This window comes from Solea solea, chromosome 6, assembly GCF_958295425.1.
Source record: "Solea solea chromosome 6, fSolSol10.1, whole genome shotgun sequence".
Taxonomy (NCBI): domain Eukaryota; kingdom Metazoa; phylum Chordata; class Actinopteri; order Pleuronectiformes; family Soleidae; genus Solea; species Solea solea.
This window is the reverse complement of record NC_081139.1, coordinates 4,527,434-4,550,093: the sequence shown is the minus strand read 5'-3', so window position 1 is coordinate 4,550,093 and position 22,660 is coordinate 4,527,434. Positions and strand designations below refer to the sequence as shown.

The 22,660-nt window shown below is 40.4% G+C and overlaps 4 protein-coding genes across 7 annotated transcripts; 3 read left to right on the top strand and 1 right to left on the bottom strand.

Annotated features, from left to right (window-relative positions):
• The first annotated feature begins 2,243 nt into the window (after positions 1 to 2,243).
• On the top strand, positions 2,244 to 3,647 carry tcta (T cell leukemia translocation altered). Its single transcript, XM_058631251.1, has 3 exons — positions 2,244 to 2,576; positions 2,671 to 2,722; positions 3,207 to 3,647. The coding sequence occupies exons 1-3, from the start codon at positions 2,366 to 2,368 to the stop codon at positions 3,247 to 3,249; spliced, it is 306 nt and encodes a 101-aa protein (XP_058487234.1). The 5' UTR covers positions 2,244 to 2,365; the 3' UTR covers positions 3,250 to 3,647.
• A 70-nt stretch (positions 3,648 to 3,717) lies between these two features.
• glyctk (glycerate kinase) lies at positions 3,718 to 7,476 on the bottom strand. 3 transcript variants are annotated; one of them, XM_058631247.1, is made up of 5 exons: positions 7,390 to 7,476; positions 5,590 to 5,976; positions 5,354 to 5,505; positions 5,093 to 5,268; positions 3,718 to 5,004 (listed from the first exon to the last, which is right to left on the bottom strand). In XM_058631247.1, the coding sequence occupies exons 2-5, from the start codon at positions 5,943 to 5,945 to the stop codon at positions 4,132 to 4,134; spliced, it is 1,557 nt and encodes a 518-aa protein (XP_058487230.1). In that variant the 5' UTR covers positions 5,946 to 5,976; positions 7,390 to 7,476; the 3' UTR covers positions 3,718 to 4,131. The 3 variants fall into 3 exon arrangements, with proteins under 3 accessions (XP_058487230.1, XP_058487228.1, XP_058487229.1); XM_058631245.1 differs by lacking the exon at positions 7,390 to 7,476 and adding an exon at positions 7,080 to 7,383; XM_058631246.1 differs by lacking the exon at positions 7,390 to 7,476 and adding an exon at positions 6,474 to 7,016.
• A 1,301-nt stretch (positions 7,477 to 8,777) lies between these two features.
• Positions 8,778 to 12,895, top strand: wdr82 (WD repeat domain 82). Its single transcript, XM_058631250.1, has 9 exons — positions 8,778 to 9,153; positions 9,896 to 9,993; positions 10,448 to 10,514; positions 10,614 to 10,713; positions 10,831 to 10,947; positions 11,049 to 11,204; positions 11,454 to 11,523; positions 12,363 to 12,505; positions 12,673 to 12,895. The coding sequence occupies exons 1-9, from the start codon at positions 8,993 to 8,995 to the stop codon at positions 12,700 to 12,702; spliced, it is 942 nt and encodes a 313-aa protein (XP_058487233.1). The 5' UTR covers positions 8,778 to 8,992; the 3' UTR covers positions 12,703 to 12,895.
• A 509-nt stretch (positions 12,896 to 13,404) lies between these two features.
• Positions 13,405 to 21,133, top strand: LOC131460617 (twinfilin-2). 2 transcript variants are annotated; one of them, XM_058631248.1, is made up of 9 exons: positions 13,405 to 13,758; positions 16,124 to 16,302; positions 16,636 to 16,731; positions 19,341 to 19,445; positions 19,559 to 19,573; positions 19,716 to 19,841; positions 19,922 to 20,072; positions 20,369 to 20,490; positions 20,788 to 21,133. In XM_058631248.1, exons 1-9 carry the CDS (start codon positions 13,662 to 13,664, stop codon positions 20,953 to 20,955), a joined length of 1,059 nt encoding a protein of 352 aa, XP_058487231.1. In that variant the 5' UTR covers positions 13,405 to 13,661; the 3' UTR covers positions 20,956 to 21,133. The 2 variants fall into 2 exon arrangements, with proteins under 2 accessions (XP_058487231.1, XP_058487232.1); XM_058631249.1 differs by lacking the exon at positions 19,559 to 19,573 and having other exon boundaries at positions 13,406 to 13,758; positions 20,788 to 21,132.
• The last annotated feature ends 1,527 nt before the right edge of the window (positions 21,134 to 22,660 follow it).

The window sequence follows — 22,660 nt, the reverse complement described above, 5'->3', positions numbered from 1 at the left end:
AGTAGCGTACTTCCATCATGCCTTTCACTGTTTATGGGAGAAGGGTCTAACTGTCTAACTGCAGACCCTCAGACCACTACACGACACACACACACACCCCCCTACACGACACACCCCCTCACACTACACGACACGCCTTCTCAACTCTGATTGGGTCACAGAAGAGACTGCGTCTGAAACGTGATGACGTTTACGTTGGCGATGGCTTAGTTTTAGTTCCATTTTTATTAGTTTTAGTGTTACTATGAGGGTTTTCTTTTATGTAATATGGAGTATTTGCCAGATGCAAGATGCAAACAGGTCATAATAAGTATTGTGTCATAAAAAAACCAGCAAATGGTACCATTTCAAAAGTTTATTAGGACAGATGAACAACCATTCCTGAATCAAATAAAACAAGGAAGTAGATCAAATAGCCAACAGACTAAAGACACACATGAACATGACATAAAATAATATTAATAATAATAATAATAAGAAGAAGAAGAATAAATAACCCTCATGAGACACATCTACTAACAACATAACAAGTTAATTTCCATTACTCAGTTTTTGTAACAATCCATGTAGCATGTATTACTGACCACAGTGCAGCCTGAGCACCTTCTTTCGCGGCTGATCCTGAGGACAGGTGGTGGGTCGTCTTAGAGTGTTGCTCTGCCTTCCTTGGTAAAGTGAGCAAACTTCCTCCCATAACTGCAAGCAAAAACATTTTTTTGCATCCTTTTTCTTTTCTGATGGTCTGCTGTGGACGCCGAGTCACCGTGGATGCTGGAGTGGACGCTGGAGTCACTGTGGATGTCAAAGTTGCAGTAATATTTGTGGTTGCTGTCTTGCAGCAGGTTTTAAACTGACGGACAAAACATTTTTCACAAAGACTTTTGTGCAAAAGGAATCGTGATAATGGCTGCTTTGCACACAGTCAAGGTGGCATTTGTAGGCACTGTATTCTAAAAGACAGATATGAAAAGTGATTCAGAGGTTTCAAGAAGGAAACTAAACAATACATTTTTTAAACCCTGTCTGAGAGGCAAAGTGTTACATTACTTCTTAATGAAGAGGTTCAAAGAACAATCATTATTATCAGGGGCGTCTATAAAAATGCAGAAATCTTGAAACGTTTTCTCAAAAGAGTGAAAAATACACATGGACTAAAGATTCTATACACATGAAGTACAGCACACATAGATGAAATGGCTCCAGCATTAGTTTTCCTTTTGTAAGTGTCTGATACTCAAAGGCATGAGTTGAATAGTCTGATGGTCACACTTATCCAAGCTCAGGACAAACAGAAATAACATCATATTTCTTAATATGTAAGGCTCATGGGGAAATGAAGGCCTTTCAGCATTGAAATTAAAAAAATATTTGATAATATAGATGGACTTACCACCGTACTCTACACTTGACCGTCGGTGTAGTTCCTCTGTGTGTCTCCTCAGCTCAGCGCCTGCTTCATCGGTTACTTTTTCCTCCGTCATTGTGCGAGTAGAACACGTTGTTTGTGTTGTTCCGCGTTGTTTTTAAACTCGAGGTTCTCTCTCCATCCTTCTTCATCGTCAACGTAAACGTCATCACGTTTCAGACGCAGTCTCTTCTGTGACCCAATCAGAGTTGAGAAGACGTGCCGTGTAGTGTGAGGGGGTGTGTCGTGTAGTGGTCTGAGGGTCTGCAGTTAGACAGTTAGACCCTTCTCCCATAAACAGCGAAAGGCATGATGGAAGTACGCTACTGGCGTAAAAACATACATATAAAATACATGCTGTATACAGGCCTAAAAAATGTTGTTGGTTTATTTGCAAATAAACCAACAAATACCAGATGAAACGAAAATCCATCTATCTATCTATCTATCTATCTATCTATCTATCTATCTATCTATCTATCTATCTATCTATCTATCTCTCTATCTATCTATCTATCTATCTATCTTTTATTTTGAAGTATTTGCTTTTACTTTTGGGTTACCTGACTTCCTGTTCTTCACTTCGTCCCTCAGACAGAACAAATGGCAAAATAAATAGTCAAAAAAACAAAATCGGCACGTATATTTGTTTTGTTTTTTTATTTCAATAAAACAATTAAATTGTGATTGGGTGGTTTAGTTTAAAAAAAAAAAAAAAAAACACACACCCACCCACACACTCCAACAGGTGGTGGCGGTAATGCACCAGTAGCTGTTTTGACAACCGCCAAATTCCACGAAAAAGAAGAAGAGGTGGGGCTACGTCAACTACGTCATCAAATGTTTCAGAATTCTACGTGAACGACGCAATGGCGACATATGTAATACTAACTAACTAACCGATGCGTTGTTGTTGTTGTTTTAATTATCCAGCTGACAGAAGGTGAATAATCACATACAATGGAGGAAACGTGGGACTTTGAGTTTCTGTCGCGCATCGCTGACAGCTGCTTGTCCTTTCTCTCCGAGTTTGTGGACGACTGGCTCGCTAACGATATGAGAGTGTCGATATTCAAGATCCTGCTCAGCTGGTTAATTTTTAGCCTGATCGCGATTCACTTTGCGTGGAAGGTCTACGGGAACACGGTGAACGATATGTATTATCGACAAGGTGAGGGTTTTTTTATCTGTTCTTATCAGTATGTTTTGTTGAACAGTTGTTAGCCACGTTAGCTTAATGTGTCCCTATCTGTGTTTGTGGACAGGGACTGGCCAGAATGGAGGCACACCTGAAGCAGCACCTCACCTCAGTGGATGGTAGGTGTTAATCCACAAACCTTATCACTTTAACCATTGTGGACTCACTCAGCTCACACAATTAAATTACTGCAGGTGACTTGACCTCAGGTCTTTCTCCTGTGCTCCTGTAAATACACTGGGACTGCAACTAACGATCATTTTCATCATCGAATTATGATTATTTTTACATTCTCGATTTGTTGTTTGGTTTATTAAATGTCAGATAATGGTGAACATGAATGATCACTGTTAACCAAACCTTTAAATCAATGTTTCCCTACCCTGGTGTTCCCTGTTGCCCTGCTCCAACACACATGATTCAGTCACTATCAGGCTTTTGCAGAGCTTGATGATGAGCTGACTATTTGAATGAGGTGTGTTCCTTGAGGACCAGGGTTGGGAAACACTGCTTTAAATGAGAAATGTCTTGTTTTTATCCACAAACAAAATATATTTTGTTATAAATTGTAGCTGGTGGTAAAAAATATTGTTCTGCTTCCAGGGGAAGGAAAGCTGGAGATCCATTGAAGACTCATCGAGATTAGCAGGACGATGAACTTTGACTTTGGACTTTATCCAGGTGACAAATGGACATTTTACATTCTTCTGAGACACAGATTGCTTTAAAAGATCTGTGGGGGGGGGGAAACAACCTTTAGTGCGTTCAAGATGGATGCACCCTCTGATGTCTGCCTGGAGTAACATGTTACCATGCACACCAACAGTTATTCAACAGCACACTGATATACAGACGTATGTAGTGCTGTTAAATATTTATTTTAGTCTATTATCTAAGAACAAACATGGTGTCGGTGTCCATTTTATTTCTTTCAAGGGGCTTCAAAATATTGTTTTGATAGTAGACATGGCATTTTCCATAAATAATTGCACTTGATTTGATTTCTGTATGGAACTAATAAAGTACAGTATTTTTAAAAGTTAAGACGTACAGCATCAAGTGGATGTATATTTTTAATAATGGTATAGCTTAATTGCACGTGTGTAGTCATGAGTAGAGTTTTTTTTATCAGAATATCTTTATTGTCTTTGTATAAGTACAATGAAGGTAGAGCTCTCAGCAATACTACTATGAAAATAAAAATATCACCTATTTGATAATTATAAAGACAGTTGGTCTATATGTAGAATCAGCTCTTATTTTATTTTACTGGGAAATTTTAATAAGCACTGTTTACTTTTATACGTTTTTTTACGTGATAGACCTGAAAACAATACATCTGGTCTTTGCAAAGAAATGATGTAGTTCTGTGTTTCTAGAATAAGTTCATAGAGCAAACGTAAGTGTCATTAGTTCACAGCTATACTTAGAGCCGCCCGATTGTGATTAGATCAACCAAGACAAATGTTAATACCTTGCATGAACTGGTATATTGTGTACTTTTTAAAATCCAGATCTAGATTTTGAATTATGTTACAATATTGGCATTTGATGGAATAAGTAGCATGTGCACATCCATCACATTGGTGCAAGTTAGTCCAGGTACAAGTAAATGTCGCCCAGCAGAAAGACGGGAAAAAAACGTGTAAGAATCATTGTTGTTAAGGAAGTTGTCGATGTCCAGCCCTTGTGCTTGTGCCTCTTCATGTAACCCTGCATCAGTAATGGCACCTGCTGCCTCGGTGGGTCCATCCTGACCATCTGTTCCACCACTCAGAAAGACAGGACCATTAGGCGGGAGCTGCAAGCCTCTCAGCTCCAGTCCAACTCGCAAAGCCAGCTCCTGGTTTCGACCACCTTGACCCTTCCCAGTCAACTCTACAGTCGGCTCCCCTCCAGCTAACAGACACGTGTCACCCCATCCCTCTGTGCGCCCTTCTCCCAAAACTTTCATGGTGCGGTGCAGGTCCCAGGTCTGCACACCCACTTCAGGCCCGAGCTTCAGCATCTCAGTCACAATCTCAGGAGAGGGTTCCTCCTGAGAACATGCAAAGTGAGCCAGGTGGCCGTAAAGTTTAGAGACTGACCTTACATCACCACACACACCTGGAGACAGAACAACCGGGAGGAAACCAAGCTCTCTGGCACGGAGTCCTGCACATTTAAGGGCAATGCTGTTGGAGCCAATAACAGTGTTAAAAACATGTTCTGCCTTATCCGTCCACTGGGGATTTGGTTTCCCAAGCACATCCTTCACTGATGCTGGCAGAGAGTCCAACAGCTTGTACTGTCCAAGAACTGACAAGACTTCCTCAGGCCTCACCTCTCCACAGACTGTGGGTCCACTAGCTATCAAGTCCAGAGGATCTCCAATCACATCTGACAGTACGAGTGCAACCACCTGTGAAGTGATCAGAGAGGTGATATTCAGAGCACAAAATACTGGAATGACCTCTCAACAAGAAGTGTATAAAATAAAAGAATGTTACCTGAGCAGGGTAAGCATGACGTGCCAGCCCTCCACCCTTTAGAAAAGAAAGGGCGCGACGTACAGTGTTCAGCTCCTGAATTGTTGCTCCAGCAGCTGCAAGTTTGCGGGTTAATTGTAGCTTCTCGTACAGTAAGATTGGTGGGATGGGTGCAGGTAAGAGAGCAGAGCCTCCACCTAGAGAGGGTTGAACCACCTTTTGTAAAATATACATACTATATGACATGTTAAGAATTACCCGCAAGAGAAACGATGGTTTTACCTGAAATCAGTACAAGCAGCAAATCTTTCTCTGTCAGTTCACTGGCCAACTGCTTGATCCTTTCCGCTGCCTCCTGGGCATCCGTGTCGGGTAAGTTGTGCTTGGCTCCCTCCATGACTTTGATACGACTGTTTTCTTTTAACAACAGGTGGCTGTGTTTGAAAGGAGAAAGGAGTAAATCAAGCTTCATGTTGTGTGTGTCTGACTTGAATTGTTTATAATTGTTTGAAGCTTACTCTTTTCCATGCTGCTTCAATGTCTGCTGAATCCCATGTGGCACACTTATGATCCCCTTCACTAGATGATCCCCCATAATCCTCTCTGCCTCTGCAGCCATACCCAGTACAGCTTTTCCAAAGCCCACCAAGTGTAGGTTGTGTCTGAGTGGGAATTCTTGCCCATTGATAATGACTGAATCATCTTTGCGCCGTATACTCTGTCGGACCACAGTGTCTGGCCGCACAGCCTCCACTGCTGCTGCAAAAACCTGCTGCGCCCGTGAGTCCATTGACATTTTGCTCAACGTTGGTTTACTCTTGCTCACGAGGGCTAGAAGGGGCCGAGGCCGGAACAGGGAGATAAAACGTGCCATGGACACTTGACAGGGTCTGAGAATATATTGCCTGAGGAGTAAAGTCACACATAAGGATAGTTAGTCAAAGCCACTTTTGTACAGTCCTTAAATCATTCATTATTTCACACCTAAACCTTCTCCAAAAAGCTTTTCAATTTCTGCTGCACTAACGTAAACATGTGTCACCATGGAGACCAGCATTATGTAGTCCTGTGGAATAATGAAATTATATCGAGGTAAGATACTGCCACTCACCAGCTAGACAAGCACTGATAACGGCAAGCAGTCAGAACCATACAAGGCAAACAATTCATCCATTAATTAAATAAAAGCATGCAGCAGCCTGCAAAAGGAATGCAGCCTCAACCTATGACCACAAGAAAACTACTGAAATAGTATTTATCGTATACGTTTAAATGCTTAAAATGAAGTATGGGAGAGTATATACTTATGTATGATGTTATGATTACACAAACAAACTTAGCTTTAAAGGTAAACACAGTTCCCATAAAACTGGGCTGTCTGAAGTCTAATGCAACAGCCTACCTGAAAGTAAATTGAACAATAAGCTGTAGATTTCACTGGAAGCCTGTGCTGCAACTTGTCGAGACCGCGTCGAGTGAGAAAAGTGACCACACATTGACCAGACTTGTGTACTCTGTGTTTAATTATTGACTTGACGAGATCCTATCGCACACCAAAGCACATGCAACTCTTCACATAATGTACTTTTTGAACTGTGAAGACATCTATATTTATGCTGTGTGTGTGTTGAAAACCAGTTAGTGACGTATTATGATAGTGTTTGATAAATAAAGTCTGAACTCACACATGCACAATAGCAGGCGGTCAAGTGAGTTGTGTTTGTCATCTATTCATCAAACAGTGGGGGGCGCTATTTACAAGCAGTACTGTACAAAGTCATGTGGCAGGCAGCAACGGGTTGTTTTGCAAATCGTCAAATGGTTTTGACTGGTCTGGGGGGGAAACACGGGTGTAAATAATCAAACTAATGATGGCTGAGTTTAATTTAGGTTCACTGTCACACACTGTACTGACGTACATGATTCGCGGCGTCGAAACCAACCCACTGTAACAAAAAAAATACGTGACAAAACTATAATAACGTAGTATTTATGTCGTAGCATTTACCTGTTACACGTCCTTACGTGCGCAGCATACTGGACGTAAACGTCTCAGGAACTTGACGTCTTCCCCGTGAACGCGAGTGGAACGTGTCGAACGTCCTTCCTTTTAAATACTTTATTTATTTATATATTTAGGTGGGGCTTGACGGTTTAGCGCGAGGGTTTGTACAGCGGTCAAGCTCCCACGACTCAAAAAATGAAGTGCCCCTGTGTTGAAGCCTATACGGTAGTTCGCCCACGTCCACTTCCCCAACTGCCAAGTCCCGAGGTCCTTCCCGCGAGAGAGAACTATCAAAGTATTATTCGACACCTACCGTATCTGAAACTTGAGTGGCTGTTAAACGATAAAATCCCATAATTCCTTGCAAAGACTGGTAACATCTGTGACCACACCCATACTGAATATTACAATTTTTACTGTACCAATAGGGAGAAATGTCAGAGTAAATGTTGCATTACTGGATATTAGTATAATATTAACACCTGAAATCTGAAACTTGAGTGGCTGTAATACGAAAACATCCCATAATTCCTTGCAAAACAAGGATACATCTGTGTTGAAGACATCTGTGACCACACCCATACTGAATATTAAAATTTTTGCTGTACCAATAGGGAGAAATGTCAGAGTAAATGTTGCATTACTGGATTTTAGTATAATATTAACACCTGAAACCTGAAACTTGAGTGGCTGTAAAACGAAAACATCCCATAATTCCTTGCAAAACAAGGATACATCTGTGTTGAAGACATCTGTGACTACTCACATATTGAATATTAAGCATTTTCACTGTACCAATAGGGAGAAATTTCAAAGTAAATGTTGCTTTACTGTGTATTAGTATATTATTACCACTGAAATGTGAAAGTTGAGTGTCACATGATTCTTGGCAGACTGATGCATCTCTGTGTTGATGTCTGACAACTCACACATTTTTACAGTATTTTTTTTACTGTATCAGTTCAGAGAAAACTGGTTTTACAGCACCTCTAAATCAATTATTGACACTTCTCTTAACAGGTGTAGTAAAATGCTTAGTGTTCAGTGTGTGAATAGTCACTGGTGTCCTCAACACAGATGTATCAGTCTTTGCCAGGAATTGTGAAAATTCTTTGTTTTACAGCTTCTCGGGTGTAATTAGTAACAGGTTTGTGACTTTTGACTTTGAAATTTCTCTTCGTTAGTCCAGTATGTGTATGTGAGAGGTCAGAGATGTCTTCATCACGTATGTTTGAGTCTTTGCCAGGAATTATGGGAATTTTTAGTTTAGAAGATGAATGGATGGATAATATAGAGTGATACAACTTTTACTTTGAAATATATTTCTTGAATACGACCTTGAATATTATATAAAAGAATAGAATAGACTTCTCCTCTCACATCAGAGAACTGCAGTGGGCTTTGCATACCAGAGTTATCCATCTTTGTTAGTGTCTTGTAAAGTAAAGCTGTTCTCTAGTATACATTAAAAGGCCTAATGTTTTTAGTCGGGGGCTATGAAAACCGAATCATTTTTCATGTTGATGAAACAGTTAAACGCTTATACAAACAAACGTGGCGAGTATATCCAATTTAAACGTCATGATATGCTTTATATTTGTATTTTTGTGTATACATTGTGCATAATCAAATCAAACCATGAAGATATCGCGATAACTACCTATCATATCGCGTTGTTTCTGACCAATGGGTTTGTGCGCGTCACGACGTATGCTTTTCCCTCCCACAGAGCAGAAGTGTGAGACGGCGGGCTTTCGTCGCTGATTTTGAAGCATTTCATTATTTTGGACCCTTTAAATTAACCTGTGGCGCAGCTACAATTCATATATCCATACAAACTACCAACAGTGACGTCTGTGGGTCGATTTAAAGTGTAAACGAGGGCCTGCTCCCCCCTCAGAGACAGACGGGCCGTCATGAAGCTGACAGACAATGTGCTGCGGAGCTTCAGGGTTGCTAAGGTGTTTCGAGAAAACTCTGACAAAATCAACTGCTTCGACTTCAGTTCAAACGGAGAAGCGATCATTTCCAGCAGCGACGACGACTCCTTGGTCTTGTACGACTGTCAAGATGGAAAGTAAGTTCGTCTTTTGTCCGTTTTAATGTTGTTTTTTTACGTTAGCTGCTCGCTATGCTAACTAGCGAGGCCTGCTACAGTGGTTAAAACGCAGCGTTTGAGCAATGAGAAATGTCCCTACCCAAACAAACACAGGGAAGGGTTTCCATTAAAAAGCTGTATATAAGACTGGCAAAAGTTACGAGCAGTTTTACATATCCGTGTTTAACTAACAATATTAAGAGTGCCGATTTTAGGTGGTACGAGTAATAGCTTGAAACTAACATAAACTATTTGTTTTTGTAATTTGTTTGTCGCTTTTCTTTGTCATGTGTGATTAAATGTAAACATGGAAAAATCTGCATGTTGTTTGGCCATGCAACTCATTAGTTATGAATGGGCTGACCATGAATATGAGATTATTAACAACCTGACTGAACAGTGTATTATATATATATTCAGCATGTCTTGAATCTATTCTTAATGTATGACAATTTTCACCTTCATTTGATTTGGTATTTGGCTCCAGAGTATGAAATGGGTGAATTAACCTTCTAGATGCAGATGGATTTTCTTTCCCTAACCAAAAACAAACACCATGTAGACATACATGGTTAGATTGTCTGACTAGATGGGGAAATGTGACTGAGGATGAAACTTACTTGTATGTGGTGTGTTTTGTTGTGACATGTCATAACTGCAAAAACATAGGTTGTTTGTCTTAAAATGCCTAATATGTATAACCTTTTCTGATTACCTGCAGACCCAAGAGGACTCTCTACAGCAAAAAATATGGAGTGGATCTCATCAGGTACACACATGCTGCAAACACTGTGGTCTACAGTTCCAACAAAATTGATGGTAGGTCGATGCATTAATACTTGTTAGTATTTTTTGTTGTAAATGTATTGGTATAAACACATTAACGCATGTATTACCAATGTGTTTGTGCACTCACTATCTATAAAGGTATTTGTTGATCTGGTATTTGCAAAGTTCAATGGTGTAGGTAGGGGGCAAACATTGCCTACCCTCTTTCTCGCTCTAATTGTTTTTTTTTGTGGAAAAGTGAGGTTTTGCAGCTGCATTGCCGGTGAATCTGGGAGGACATAGCTCACTTTGGTCTGAGGTAGTTGTTTGTACAGTTTGAGGGTCTGTGATTCTGCCCCATACAGGAGCTAACTGTACAAGTGACTGCCTTGCCCACGGTTGAGTCTACTCATCCGTTCTTCCTGAGGACAATGTCATGGTTTTAAATTCCTGCTTCATGGCAGTTTTCCTTCTCACTTCAGTGGTATTGTTCTTTTTCCTTAAGACACCATCCGATACCTGTCGCTTCACGACAACAAATACATCCGTTACTTTCCTGGGCACAACAAAAGGTGAGGACTGGATTTTTGCCCTGCCTATATTTGTTTTCTACCATAAATGTACTGCTTTAAGTTAAACTATGCTGTGTTCATTTTTCTTTTTGTGTCCAGAGTGACGACACTCTCCATGTCTCCTGTGGACGACACATTTATTTCTGGCTCATTAGATAAAACTATACGACTGTGGGATTTACGATCACCTAACTGTCAGGTATATATCGCTTTTTTGTAATTTGGTGAACACGTACTGCTGTTTTTTTCCAAATATGGGCTACGAAGGCAAAATGGCTTAAACTGGCATTTTCTTATTGTCTGCTGTCAACCTTAGGGTCTAATGCACCTGCAGGGGAAACCAGTTTGTTCATTTGATCCAGAGGGGCTCATTTTTGCTGCTGGAATAAATTCAGAGATGGTTAAACTGTATGACTTGCGCTCATTTGACAAGGTAAGAACTGTTTTGAGTCTGAGTGATCATTCAATTATCTCAATTGAAAATACATTGGACTAGTTGAAGAAGTGTAAGTCATTAATGTTGCTCGTCAACAGGGTCCCTTTGCGACCTTCAAGCTCCAGTATGATCGCACATGCGAGTGGACAGGACTCAAGTTTAGCAATGACGGAAAACTAATTCTTCTTTCTACGAATGGCGGTGCTCTTCGCATCTTGGATGCATTTAAGGGTGCTGTGCTACATTCCTTTGGGGTAAGAGACATCTTAATGTATGAAGTGTTAATCATTAAAATTTAAAGAAAGTGACACAATCTAAGCTAACACAGTCCAGGACCGCTTGTACATTAACTGAACAAGTTGTCAACAAGATCTTTTTTTCATGTTAAAATTTAATTCATGTTTTTTGAGTGACCAAACAAAACTTTTAATGTGGAGATTGTCTGTGCATCTGTGTTCATTGTTGCTGTCTAACCAATCTGCACTGTGTTTCTATAACCACAGGGCTACAACAACAGCAAATGTGTAACGTTAGAGGCGTCATTCACCCCTGACTCTCAGTTTGTAATGATTGGTAAGTTAAAAGTTACTCTTCTCTCTTGTTGCATCAGTGTTTCAAGCTGTTTCATACACAGTTGGATAAGTAATACGTGGTGTCCAAGCTGATCTGTGCTTAGGCTGTCGTAGAAACCGCAGAAAAAAAAGTATTGTGATACTAAAAGGCCAACCTCCCCACTTAGGCACATGATGTAACATAGTCAGACCAGTTTGGACACAAAGAAGAGGAAGCACAAACCTGTGCCAAGACAGTTCAGATTGTTGACAGTGTCAATACACTTCCCTATCACAAGCAAATAATAAGTGTTAAAAAAACAAACAAACAAAAAAACGAGGATCCAGATCACCTCCACGTTTAAATACTTTCTGCCAAGTACAGTCTGACAAATGTGGCCTAAAATATAACCACCATGAGCTGAAGTAAATGCTCAGATTATTTAAGAGCAACGCTCGAGTTTCCATGTGTTTATCACCTGCCAGTCTGTCAGTGTCAGCCCTGGAGCAGCAGCAGCCTCCCCCTGTACTTCTCAACCTACATATGGCTATAAAATCTCTGGTTCGAAGTGACAGAGCAGATCATACCAGTGACAGCCAACAGTTAATTTAAGCCAAATACAACTGCACGGCATGAACACCTTACAGTGTCTCAATTATTTGTCACATTTGTACCCAATATTTATGCTTGTGGCATTTATCTCACACCACCTGTGTTTGATAAAAGTCATATCTTTATCTGATGCCTCATTTTGAGCCGCTCTTGCTCTGCCCAGTGTTTGTACCAAGTATAAAAGTATATATATCAAAGCCAGCCACAGTCTGGTCATGATTTCATCAGTTTTTGTTGATGTATTTCAGGGTCCGAAGACGGAAAGATCCACGTGTGGAATGCCGAGAGTGGCATGAAGGTGGCTTTATTAGATGGGAAGCACACGGGACCCATTACATGCCTCCAGTTCAACCCCAAGTTCATGACATTTGCGAGTGCCTGTTCCAACATGGTGAGTTCAGACAGTTGCTTTCTACAGATAAACATTGTAGTCGTAATTACAGTTCTTGTTACACTTGATAACAACTGTACACTGAGTAATTAAAAAAAGGATTTCAGTCACAACATCAGACTATCATGTATGATTGTCTTGATATTTGTTTTTCTCTGATCTTGCAGGCTTTTTGGCTACCAACCATTGATGAGTAAAAAAAAAAAGTGAAGGCACAGCTTCTTTCAAAGACTAAAGTCAAAGTGACCAGAAGGGGTCAGCACAACCAGCTCCATGTGAATATCACAGGCAGATTACATTCACCTTGTAAATATGTTTTCTGAAATGAAATTTTTTTTGATGTTTTTTTTAATATTTCTATTTAACATTAAATTGTTAACTATTGTTACATTTTTGTGTTGAGTGTGTGTGTGTCCAGAATACCTAAGTGTGTCTGTTGTTAAAGACATTTTCGGGTGTGATTCCTTATGTAAATATACGATTTAAAGCAGAGGCTACATGTATATAATTTTTTTTAATATCTTGACCCTTCAGTCTCGGGTGTAAGGAAAAAAGGTCTGGTTTCCATGAGTGAAGTAAACTAGCAATAAGAAATACACTTTTTATAGCTACATGTTTTCTTAAGGGAAGATTATTTACTGCCATACAGTTATTTTCCGCCCGAATTCTTATGTTTTTCTCGAGCAGAATGTAATAAAAACTAAATCTGAAGATCTTAATTTTTGGACAATATGAGCTTGAGGTTCTCCTCTCCTGGTTTGTGTGTGTGTGTGTGTGTGGTGGGGGTTTCACTGACCAGTATGCAAGACTAGACAGTTAAGTCAGTGGGAGCTAAATTTAGGAGAGAGGTGATCAGGTTCCCTCTCTCTCTGTGCACACGATACTTTCCCAGTTACTTGAGCAATGTCCTTCTCACTCGCACACACACTCATCGAGGTGAGACACACTCAGCGTTCTTCTCTACAGTAGTCGGAACTGTAGCCACTTGAAGTAAAGCGCATATTCACACCGGGCTTCTTTGCTTGGCCTTTAGTGTCTCTTGACTGGACTGAATTTTTTGGCCCTTAAGAGTTCCTTTCCTGCCTGTGACTGTTGCTACCGTCGCTCAACGCCCCTGTGGTTGTGCCTGGCAGGAGTTAGAGACTGTTGACCTGCCATGTTTCTTGCACTTGTGGTGACGCCAGAGCTGAGGGAGTTCCTGGCCAGAGCAAAAGGTGGAGCTGTGCGCCTCATCAAGGTGCGCATCCAAGACGGTGAGTGACCCAGGGACACGCTACATGTTTGAATCAGTCATAAATATTTTTCTTCATGGCATGTTGGGTATTTGACAAAATCTCAGCCTCAAAAAGAAGTTAGCTGACAGCGTTATCTTACAGTCTGGGTTCTGTGTAACAAAGTCCAGTTCACAATGATGATAAAAAGAAGGAAGAACAAAGGTGTCACAAGAAAGAAACTAAAACGAGGAATTATATGTCAATTTTCTTGGAAACGGCTTATCTGTTATTGAGCAAGGTTTTAAATTCTCTATGATATGATAGGTGATAGGTGTGATAATGATCACACCACCTGTACAAGAACATCAGGTTGTTCACACGATATTCCAGGAAAAAAAGATAAATGATTTAAACAAAAATGCCAGGTGAGAATAAACCACTGCTCTTTCTCTAACATCATATATGGCTGTGGAAGTTGTGCTGTATCTCGGAAACGAGAAGGTAAACTGCAGTTTGATTACCACGACCCTGTGAAAATGTTGTGAGCTAATTATTCAGGCAGAAAATGAACTTTTTTCTTTATATTGTTCATTTCGCTAACCACTTGTCTTATCTATTTTTATCTAAAAAAGTTTGGGTTTTAATTCCTCACTCTTAATATTGAAAAACATTTGAAAGGTTGTTTTTAACAAGACAATATTAGCTTGTGATCTTACAAGGGATTGTTCTGAAAGACCCTAATCACCATCTGTGTGGGAATGAATATGCTAAATGACAAAATGATACTTCAAACCACTTTAATTTGTAACTTAGAGGTGATGTCTGCTAATTTACACAAAAGTGAAGATGACACATGATGGACTAATCACTAATCAAGGGCAGTTGCCATCTTCTGGGTCAAGAAAAACTGCTCATTTGTTTTTATCATGCTGCAGTTAAATGTTTCTTTTTTATTTAAAGTTTTAGGAAAGTTACTGAAGAACCTTCTCATGTTGTCATGTTTTTGTTTGTTTTACAGAAACACACTTAACCCTTTGACCTCAGTGCGTAACATATGAGACACACACTGATCTTCTTCTCACGCACCACTACAATAATCACACGGTCACAAGGCAAAACAAGTTGGTAAACCATCAGTTCGGATTGACCAACTGGCAGCAGCTGTTGTTTTGTCTGTGTGAGGAGTTCAGTGTGTCACAAGTGCATTTAAGAAGTGGTCAGTGAGGAAATATAGGTCTCTGGGTAGGTCACTATGCATCTGATTCTGGTGACTTACGACTACCACACTGTGATGTGACTCACGACGAAATATTTGGCCTTATATTTGGAGCGCCGATGTCCACAGAGATGCGCGTGATGACAGAGTGATGGACAGTGTCACAGCAATATGGCGTCAGGACTGTTTTTCTTTCTGAGCAAAGCACTTTGAACTCAGCGGCGCCGTCACTCGGCTATTTAGAGAGACATGTGACGTGACATGGCTGCGAGCTGTTGACCGGTGACTCTCATGTTCGCTCCAATGTCAAAAGGGGAAACAGGATCACAGCAGACGGTTTCATCACCACTGACTGACTCAAAATGTCTCTTCCTATCACCTGTGCTCATCTAATGTAGCTCTGCCCTCAACTTTGGCTTCACCTTTGAGTGGAAAACATGTACACCTACTACACATTTACACAAGTATGAACTATAAAGCCCATGACTGAGGGAGAATGGAAAGCAGACGGAAAGTATGCGTGTGCAGAGTTGGAATGTGTTTCAGCTCAGAATAGAAACATGCCCCGAGAGACGGCCCGGAAATCCCCCTGTGCTCCACAAGGACATCAGGCTGAGGGATTTTGCCAGTGTTTTGTGTAGTTAATAAAGCCAAGCCGTTGTTCCGAGTCCTGCTAAGTCAGTCAGAAATTAATCTTGTTAATATTTTTAACTCAGACATCGGCCTTTGCCCTCGCTCAGCACAGCTCAGCTCAGCAGGTCATGCAGCTCAGGTTCTGAGACTGACGAGGTACATTACACAGGACAAGACATGAGCATTGACGCCCTATAATGCTGAAATAACTAATAGAATAGAATAGAATAGAGATACTTTATTCATCCCCATGGGGAAATTGTTTCAACAGCAGCAAAACAAGAAAATATTATAAACATAACATGTAAAATGTAAAAAAGTAAAACAGTGGAAAACTAAGCTGCAACCATTCTTACAAGTAGGCAAAAATGATGAATTTTGATATATAATTACACTTATAAATATCTCTCAATAACCTGGGTACAACTTTGTGTTTCCAGTACAGTACAATGTTTTCAAAATCGTCATTGCTGAAGACTGCAGTGTCGGCTGACTCATACTTTCTTGGTCTACTGTATGGGCTGAGGTATGTGATGAGTAGTGGTCTGATTTCAGAGCAGCTGGTGCTGGGGGCCTACAGAGAACCTGAAAAAAGCTGGGACCAGGACTATGATCGCTTTGTACTCCCTGTCCTGGACGACCAGGAGCCCTGCTACATCCTGTACCGCCTGGACTCCCAGAACGCACAGGGGTTCGAGTGGATCTTCATTTCATGGTCTCCTGACCAGTCTCCAGTAAGTAAGACTTATTAATATTGTTTGTTATCTACTGTAACTGTATATACGGCCATGATTTTGAGCGGAACAACAATAAAAATCCCATACATTTTAAACATTAGGTGTCTAATGGTACGAACAACCATGATCATATAAGAGAATAATCTAATTACAGTGAGAAGGTTTTTCAGCCCCTGGCATAGATGATGCTCCAACAGTGCTGGAGACTACATTTCCCATAAATCAGCTTGATACGGTCTCTGCCGATGATGTTTGAAATGTATGTGTAAAATTGATGGACTGTTTTTAGCTGGGTGAACATTAATGTTTCCTCCCCTGTGGTGGCTTCAGGTGAAACAGAAGATGGTGTACGCTGCCACACGTGCCACGGTGAAGAAGGAGTTTGGCGGTGGCCATGTGAAGTACGAGATGTTTGGCACAGCCGAGGTCAGAACCGTTCAAAGTCATTCTACTATTCCACGGCGTGTGGTCAGATTATTGTCCAAGTTATCCTCATGGATTAACACAATATGTTTGGTAACATTTACAGTGTAGGAGAGAACAGATACAAATACAAGCCAAGTGAAGCAAATAGAAAGTAAAGTTAGTGTCCAATCAATAAAAGAAAATGGAGCTTCTGCTTATGTGACACATACCTGGCAAATGACAGATCACAGGACATATACACGTCCAAGATTTGGTGATTACCTGTCCACATAAACCTCTTTATAAAGTGTCAGGTGTGGTCTTCTTCTGCTGCTTCATGGTTGGAACGACACGTTATTTCAGTTACTGTTGCCTTTCTATCATCTTGAACACATCGGGCCATTCTCCTTTAACCTCTGGCATCAGAGAACTGCTGCTCACTGGATATTTTCCTCTTCTCCGTTTTGGACCATTCTCTGCAAACCACAGAGAAAGTTATTTATGTGTGAAAATCCCAGTAGATCAGCAATTTCTGAAATACTGTCTGGCACTAACAACCAAGCCAAGTTCAAAGTAACTTAAATCATGGTCCCTCCCTTTATGTATATATATATATATATATATATATATATATATATATATATATATATATATATATATATATATATAGATACATATGTATATGTATATATATATATATATATATATATATATATAGATACATATGTATATGTTGTATGCTTGAAAAAGTTGTTTCTGTGCCCTGACCTCTATGAACCACTGCCTGTCTTTACCTGGTGCTTTTTTTAAAATTTCAATGACTTTTACTCCTGGTTAAATAAAGATTAAATAAATTTTTTTTAAATTCTCATCAGTTGTAACTTCAGCAAGTCATCTTGGCCATGTTCCTAATAAAGTGGCCAATGAGTGTAACAGCTGACATAGTCGTTGGTAGCTGAGGCTGGCTAACGTCTCTCTGTTCATGAGTTCATGAATATTCTTAAACCGTTCAGCATGCATGCATGGTGTCCATGGCAGGACCTTATGGAGGCGAGTTGGTGAACTAGAAGAACATGCAGAAGCATGCGTGCTGTAAAAGGATCACCGCATGCCAACAAGAAAGCATCATACCGAAGGTGAAGAAGGTTGGAGGGAGCGTCCAGTGCTTGGACAACTTGCAGCCATGTAGGGGAAACTGCATTCCCAAGTTTGTCATTGGACCAGATCAGAGATACTGTCCAGAGATGGTTTGTGCAGCAGGACAGTATGACATCAGTAAATACAGACGTGATTAAAATACAGAATGACTTCATATAAAGTCACTCTGTCAATTGCAAGCAATGCTGTGAGAATAGATGCTGTGGAATGAGCTCAGTGAGCCGTTCACACGTAAGGTCTCTAGAACATCGCTGAGCTTCTGCAGGTCTGATCTGCAAGATGCTGAAGAGCGTCCAATTATCCTCTGAATGGCTTTTTGGACTGTGGGAGGAAAGTGGGTTGTGAACCCTGGCCTTTTTTTGCTGTAAGGCAACAGTGGTAGCCGCGAACCCACCGTGTGGCCCTCAGTACTGTCGTCTTTTAGCTTACTTCTTGTCGTTTCCCGTCTCTCCTCCTTATGTCACCTCAAGAACACGTATAGTGAGAAAGGACATTTAATTACAGCTTAACCTCATGAGCAGAGAGGACTGAGTTCTGATTTCTGATTGGATAAAGTTTCTCGAGCTGGATGCTGCGGTGGTTACTTTATTTTGCATCCTTTACTTCAGTCCCTTAAATGGATCGAAACGTTTGAACAAAATTAAAAACACTGTCTCAAATTGTATTGTAGTGATTTGCCGGAAATGATGTAGGAATTTGCATGTTCACTCAGGTCTTTAGTTCCCACTAACGCCGATCAGAGCCAAAGTCAATCAAAAACCCACATGCATCACAAAGTTAATCGACCTGGGAGAGAATGTTGATGAAGCACATTCTCATTGGAGAAAAATGTGTATAAAACACGGATTTAAGCAGGTTTTTATCCAGTGGGAATGGGCAGAGCCACCTCCAGGCATAGGCTATGTATATAGGCAGTCGTCTAAGGCGCCATCTACTGGAGGGGTGCTGGACAAAAATAAATATACACTCTATATGCTCATGGGTTCCTTACTTCCCTTAAAAAATTGAACATACCTAATATAATAATAGTTATGAGAAAAAAAGAGTGTACTATATTGTCTATATTCTTTCTTTTTCTTTTGCGATTTTGCGTGCGGTGTCCATACGTCTAACCTTCACGATTGACTATGACTTGTTTATTAATGTGTTCGTCTCGACAATCACATGCATATTTCATTTATTTCATGGAATATAACTGTTTTGTTTGTCTGAGAAGTTACTTAAAAGAATCCTAATGTTCCCTATAGGGCACCAACAATGCAGAGGGCCGGCAAATACTCAAGATCAGTGATAGCTGTCAAAATAGAGAGCTATTTAACATGTCTATTCCAAAGTATTTCTCTGACAGCAGCTTTAAATTAAGTCTAAACTTTTGAATTTGATGAAGAACGCATCAAATTTTAAGGACAATCGATGCAGAATTAGCAGAAATATGAACCTCATATTCATAGGTTCATATTCTTTGACACCAGGAGGACATCTGTCTGCTGGGATACCAGCGCCATGTGTCGTCCTGCTCCGGACCTGCCCCGCTCACGTTAGCAGAGCAGGAGCTCCAGAGGATCAAAATCACTGAGGTGAGAGGGTTTATTATTTGTTGTTCTTACAGTAATTGAATGTATTTTTGCTTCTTTCTTATATAGACTGCCTTTTACTATATGTAACATTGCTGTTGTGGTTGCTTTTCCAGGCCCGGGTTAAACAGGTATGGTGACACATGAAATGGAGATATGTATATGTTAATAGTATTTAATTTGGATGTCACTAGGGGGAAAGAAGACACAGGGAGAACCTCACTTTGTTGGTTGCAATGAACATGCACTGTGTCTGCTTGCTGCCCCCTGCAGGTGAAGACGGAGATGAGCGTGGACAGTAAACACCAGACACTTCAGGGTCTGGCTTTCCCTCTGCAGGAGACGGCCAAAAGAGCCCTACGGCAACTCGCCCAAAAACACATCAACTACATACAACTGGTGAGGCGGAGGAAGTCTGACAGCTATCAGCTGCTGTCTGAGTCACATCCAAGTGTGCGTTACAACACTTTGTGTTTCAGAGGCTGGACGTGCAGAGGGAGACAATCGAGCTGGTCCATTCCAACCCGACAGAAACTCGAGATTTGCCCTGCAGAGTTCCCAAAGACACTCCCAGATACCACTTCTTCCTCTACAAACACTCCCACGAAGGAGACTACCTGGAATCTGTTGGTATGTGAGCTCGAACTGCAGGACACGAGACACACTCGGAGTGTGACTGCAATCCTCCTGCTACATCAGTGCAGTTCAGGAATAGGATAACTTGTGACTCGGCTGTGATTTGTCAGCAGGAGCTGCTGTGAGGTCATCTCAGTATATACACCCAGGAAAAATGATAAGAACGATCAGATTTATCTCTTTCTACATGCTTGAATCATCCTTGACAGTGTGGCCTCCCTCCTGGTTTCTACATGTACATTAATTACTCACGCATCATTCTCAGACATCTAATTCTCCTTTTTCCACAGTGTTCATTTACTCCATGCCCGGGTACAGCTGTAGCATCAAGGAACGGATGCTCTATTCCAGCTGCAAGAGTCGACTACTGGAGGAAGTGGAGAAAGATTACCATTTGGAAATTGCTAAAAAGGTACTCGGTGGATCGGTGGGAGCGTTAGATGAAGGTTTCATAAACGGCTGGGTCAGCTCAGCTACCACAGAGGACACTGGGGTCGTGTATTCTCTACATCGATTCATGGAAATATATATATCTTTATTTAGACACAAAATACTTCTTATTTGACATTGGATCTTTCATGAATGTTGTGTGGGACTTCATGACCTCAGTGTTTCTGTATATTAAAAGCAGCTGAGCAGTCTCTAACCCCACAGGTGTCTCCATTTCCCACCTCTCCATCCTTTGTTTATTCATTGATTCGTGTTTCAGCTGGAGATCGACAACGGGGACGAACTGACGGAGGAGTTTCTGTACGACGAGGTCCATCCCAAGCAGCACGCCCACAAACAGGCCTTTGCTAAACCCCGTGGCCCAGCAGGGAAGAGGGGACACAAGCGTCTCATCAAGGGGACGGGAGGGACCACGCTGAACAGCTAGAGGTTCTCCTTCTCCCCCCGTTTACCTACACTACACCCCCTAACCCGTTGTCAGGTCCAGAGGAGTTAAGCACACGGGTGGATTCTCTCCACTCTTTGTGTACTGAAACATGTGATGTTGAAAACAAACCTCTCTCTTTATGTGTCTGTCTCTCTTAATGTATGTTTCTCTTATATGTATATATATATATGTATATATATGTATATATAAATACATATATATATAAATACATATATATGTATTTATATATATATATGTATGTATTTATATATATAACACAAAGACAAAAACAGCCATGCTTATTGATGAAGTGGTTTACACTATAAGACAAATGAATTGTAAATGCATAGAGTTCATGTCCTCCTGTCCTCCCCTCAGTACATGTTTTGTATCAATGCTGTTTGTAAGTATACAATATGAAAGGAAACTGAATAAAAATCTTGTTTATACTGTGGCATTTGGCCTCGTAAATGTCTCGAAACACTTTTTGCTGCGTGGCTGTGAACGCTGAGGGCGGATGCTTCAGATTGTGATCCACACAGAATGATTCAATCTGGGACTGAGTGGATTTCAAATGACACCAACAGCTGTACATTAAGGCGACCTGTTGCCCTCGTGTCACGGTAATGAAGTGCACGGAGGTTGCCGAGTTTACGAGACTCCACCGTGTTGATTTAACCCTATGAAGTTGTGCTCTGTGTGCTCTGTGTATACAGTACACGTTCGCAAACGTGCCTCAAATAGAGAATTCTTGGCAACAAGGTTATTATAGTTTTGACTTTCTGTTTTTAAAAGGAGTTCGTTTTAAGAGCTAGTTTTTATTTTTTTTGCTGAACATAACATGAGACACATCACATTGCCTGTGAGCCAGGAGTCTCAGGGAGTTCAATCTGAGGGGAAAACCAACAACAACAAAGCTTGAGACAAGAGGTTTGATTCCTTTCACTTGCAAAGCCTTGTGTCCCACATTGTAAACAAAAACCAAATTGAAAACCTTTTATGATGAATGTAAATACAACAAAATTGCCGGCAGAGAAGAAAAATAAGGATTATGAATGAAATTAAAACTAAGCACATTTTTCACAACAATTTTAGTTAGTTTTCAAAACACACAGTTTCAGTTAGATATGTGTTTTTTTTAAAGTCTAGTTTCTATTTTTACTTCACTTTTTTTCGATAGATCGATTACTCGTTGATTATTTTGATTATCGATTTATCGGTTTGAAGCTTTTTTCATTATTGAAAGAAGATTTCGGATTGTTGTAGCATCTCAAATGTGAAGGTATTCTTCGTTTCTTTGCTCCATATAACAGACAAATCATTAAAAACGGAATCATTTTGGTTTGTGGACAAAACAAAACATTCGAGAACATCATCATTTCCAGGTTTGACAAACACTGATCAACGTATTTTTTTTTAACATTTTCTGACATTTAATGGACCAAACGATTACTCGATTAATCGAGAAAATAATCGTTCAAATCTACATCTACAAATTAGAAAGAGGATTCAGTCTCTTTTGCACCATGGATGGATCTTAACAACAGTCTGTGCCGTAGATATTTCAGATTCACCTTAAGTGACTGGCTGTGTCTTGTCCGGCATCAAAATATCATGAATATTCTTTTCATATGTCTGTTTTTATTCAGCTGTCAAAGGAAAACACATATTGCATCACAAGTTAAATCAATTAGCAGAAATTCTG

What these genes read in the sequence shown, in the direction of transcription:
- tcta (XM_058631251.1), top strand. Translation starts at nt 2,366, where the DNA reads ATGGAGGAAACGTGGGACTTTGAGTTTCTGTCGCGCATCGCTGACAGC. An exon ending in CGATATGTATTATCGACAAG is followed by an intron (nt 2,577 to 2,670) that starts GTGAGGGTTTTT and finishes GTTTGTGGACAG; the next exon opens with GGACTGGCCAGAATGGAGGC. An exon ending in GCACCTCACCTCAGTGGATG is followed by an intron (nt 2,723 to 3,206) that starts GTAGGTGTTAAT and finishes TTCTGCTTCCAG; the next exon opens with GGGAAGGAAAGCTGGAGATC.
- LOC131460617 (XM_058631248.1), top strand. Translation starts at nt 13,662, where the DNA reads ATGTTTCTTGCACTTGTGGTGACGCCAGAGCTGAGGGAGTTCCTGGCC. An exon ending in CAAGGTGCGCATCCAAGACG is followed by an intron (nt 13,759 to 16,123) that starts GTGAGTGACCCA and finishes GTCTGATTTCAG; the next exon opens with AGCAGCTGGTGCTGGGGGCC. An exon ending in ATTTGGAAATTGCTAAAAAG is followed by an intron (nt 20,491 to 20,787) that starts GTACTCGGTGGA and finishes TTCGTGTTTCAG; the next exon opens with CTGGAGATCGACAACGGGGA.
- wdr82 (XM_058631250.1), top strand. Translation starts at nt 8,993, where the DNA reads ATGAAGCTGACAGACAATGTGCTGCGGAGCTTCAGGGTTGCTAAGGTG. An exon ending in TACGACTGTCAAGATGGAAA is followed by an intron (nt 9,154 to 9,895) that starts GTAAGTTCGTCT and finishes GATTACCTGCAG; the next exon opens with ACCCAAGAGGACTCTCTACA. An exon ending in CTGTGCTACATTCCTTTGGG is followed by an intron (nt 11,205 to 11,453) that starts GTAAGAGACATC and finishes CTATAACCACAG; the next exon opens with GGCTACAACAACAGCAAATG.
- glyctk (XM_058631247.1), bottom strand. Translation starts at nt 5,945, where the DNA reads ATGGCACGTTTTATCTCCCTGTTCCGGCCTCGGCCCCTTCTAGCCCTC. An exon ending in GCTGCTTGTACTGATTTCAG is followed by an intron (nt 5,269 to 5,353) that starts GTAAAACCATCG and finishes AACCCTCTCTAG; the next exon opens with GTGGAGGCTCTGCTCTCTTA. An exon ending in GTCATGCTTACCCTGCTCAG is followed by an intron (nt 5,005 to 5,092) that starts GTAACATTCTTT and finishes ATCACTTCACAG; the next exon opens with GTGGTTGCACTCGTACTGTC.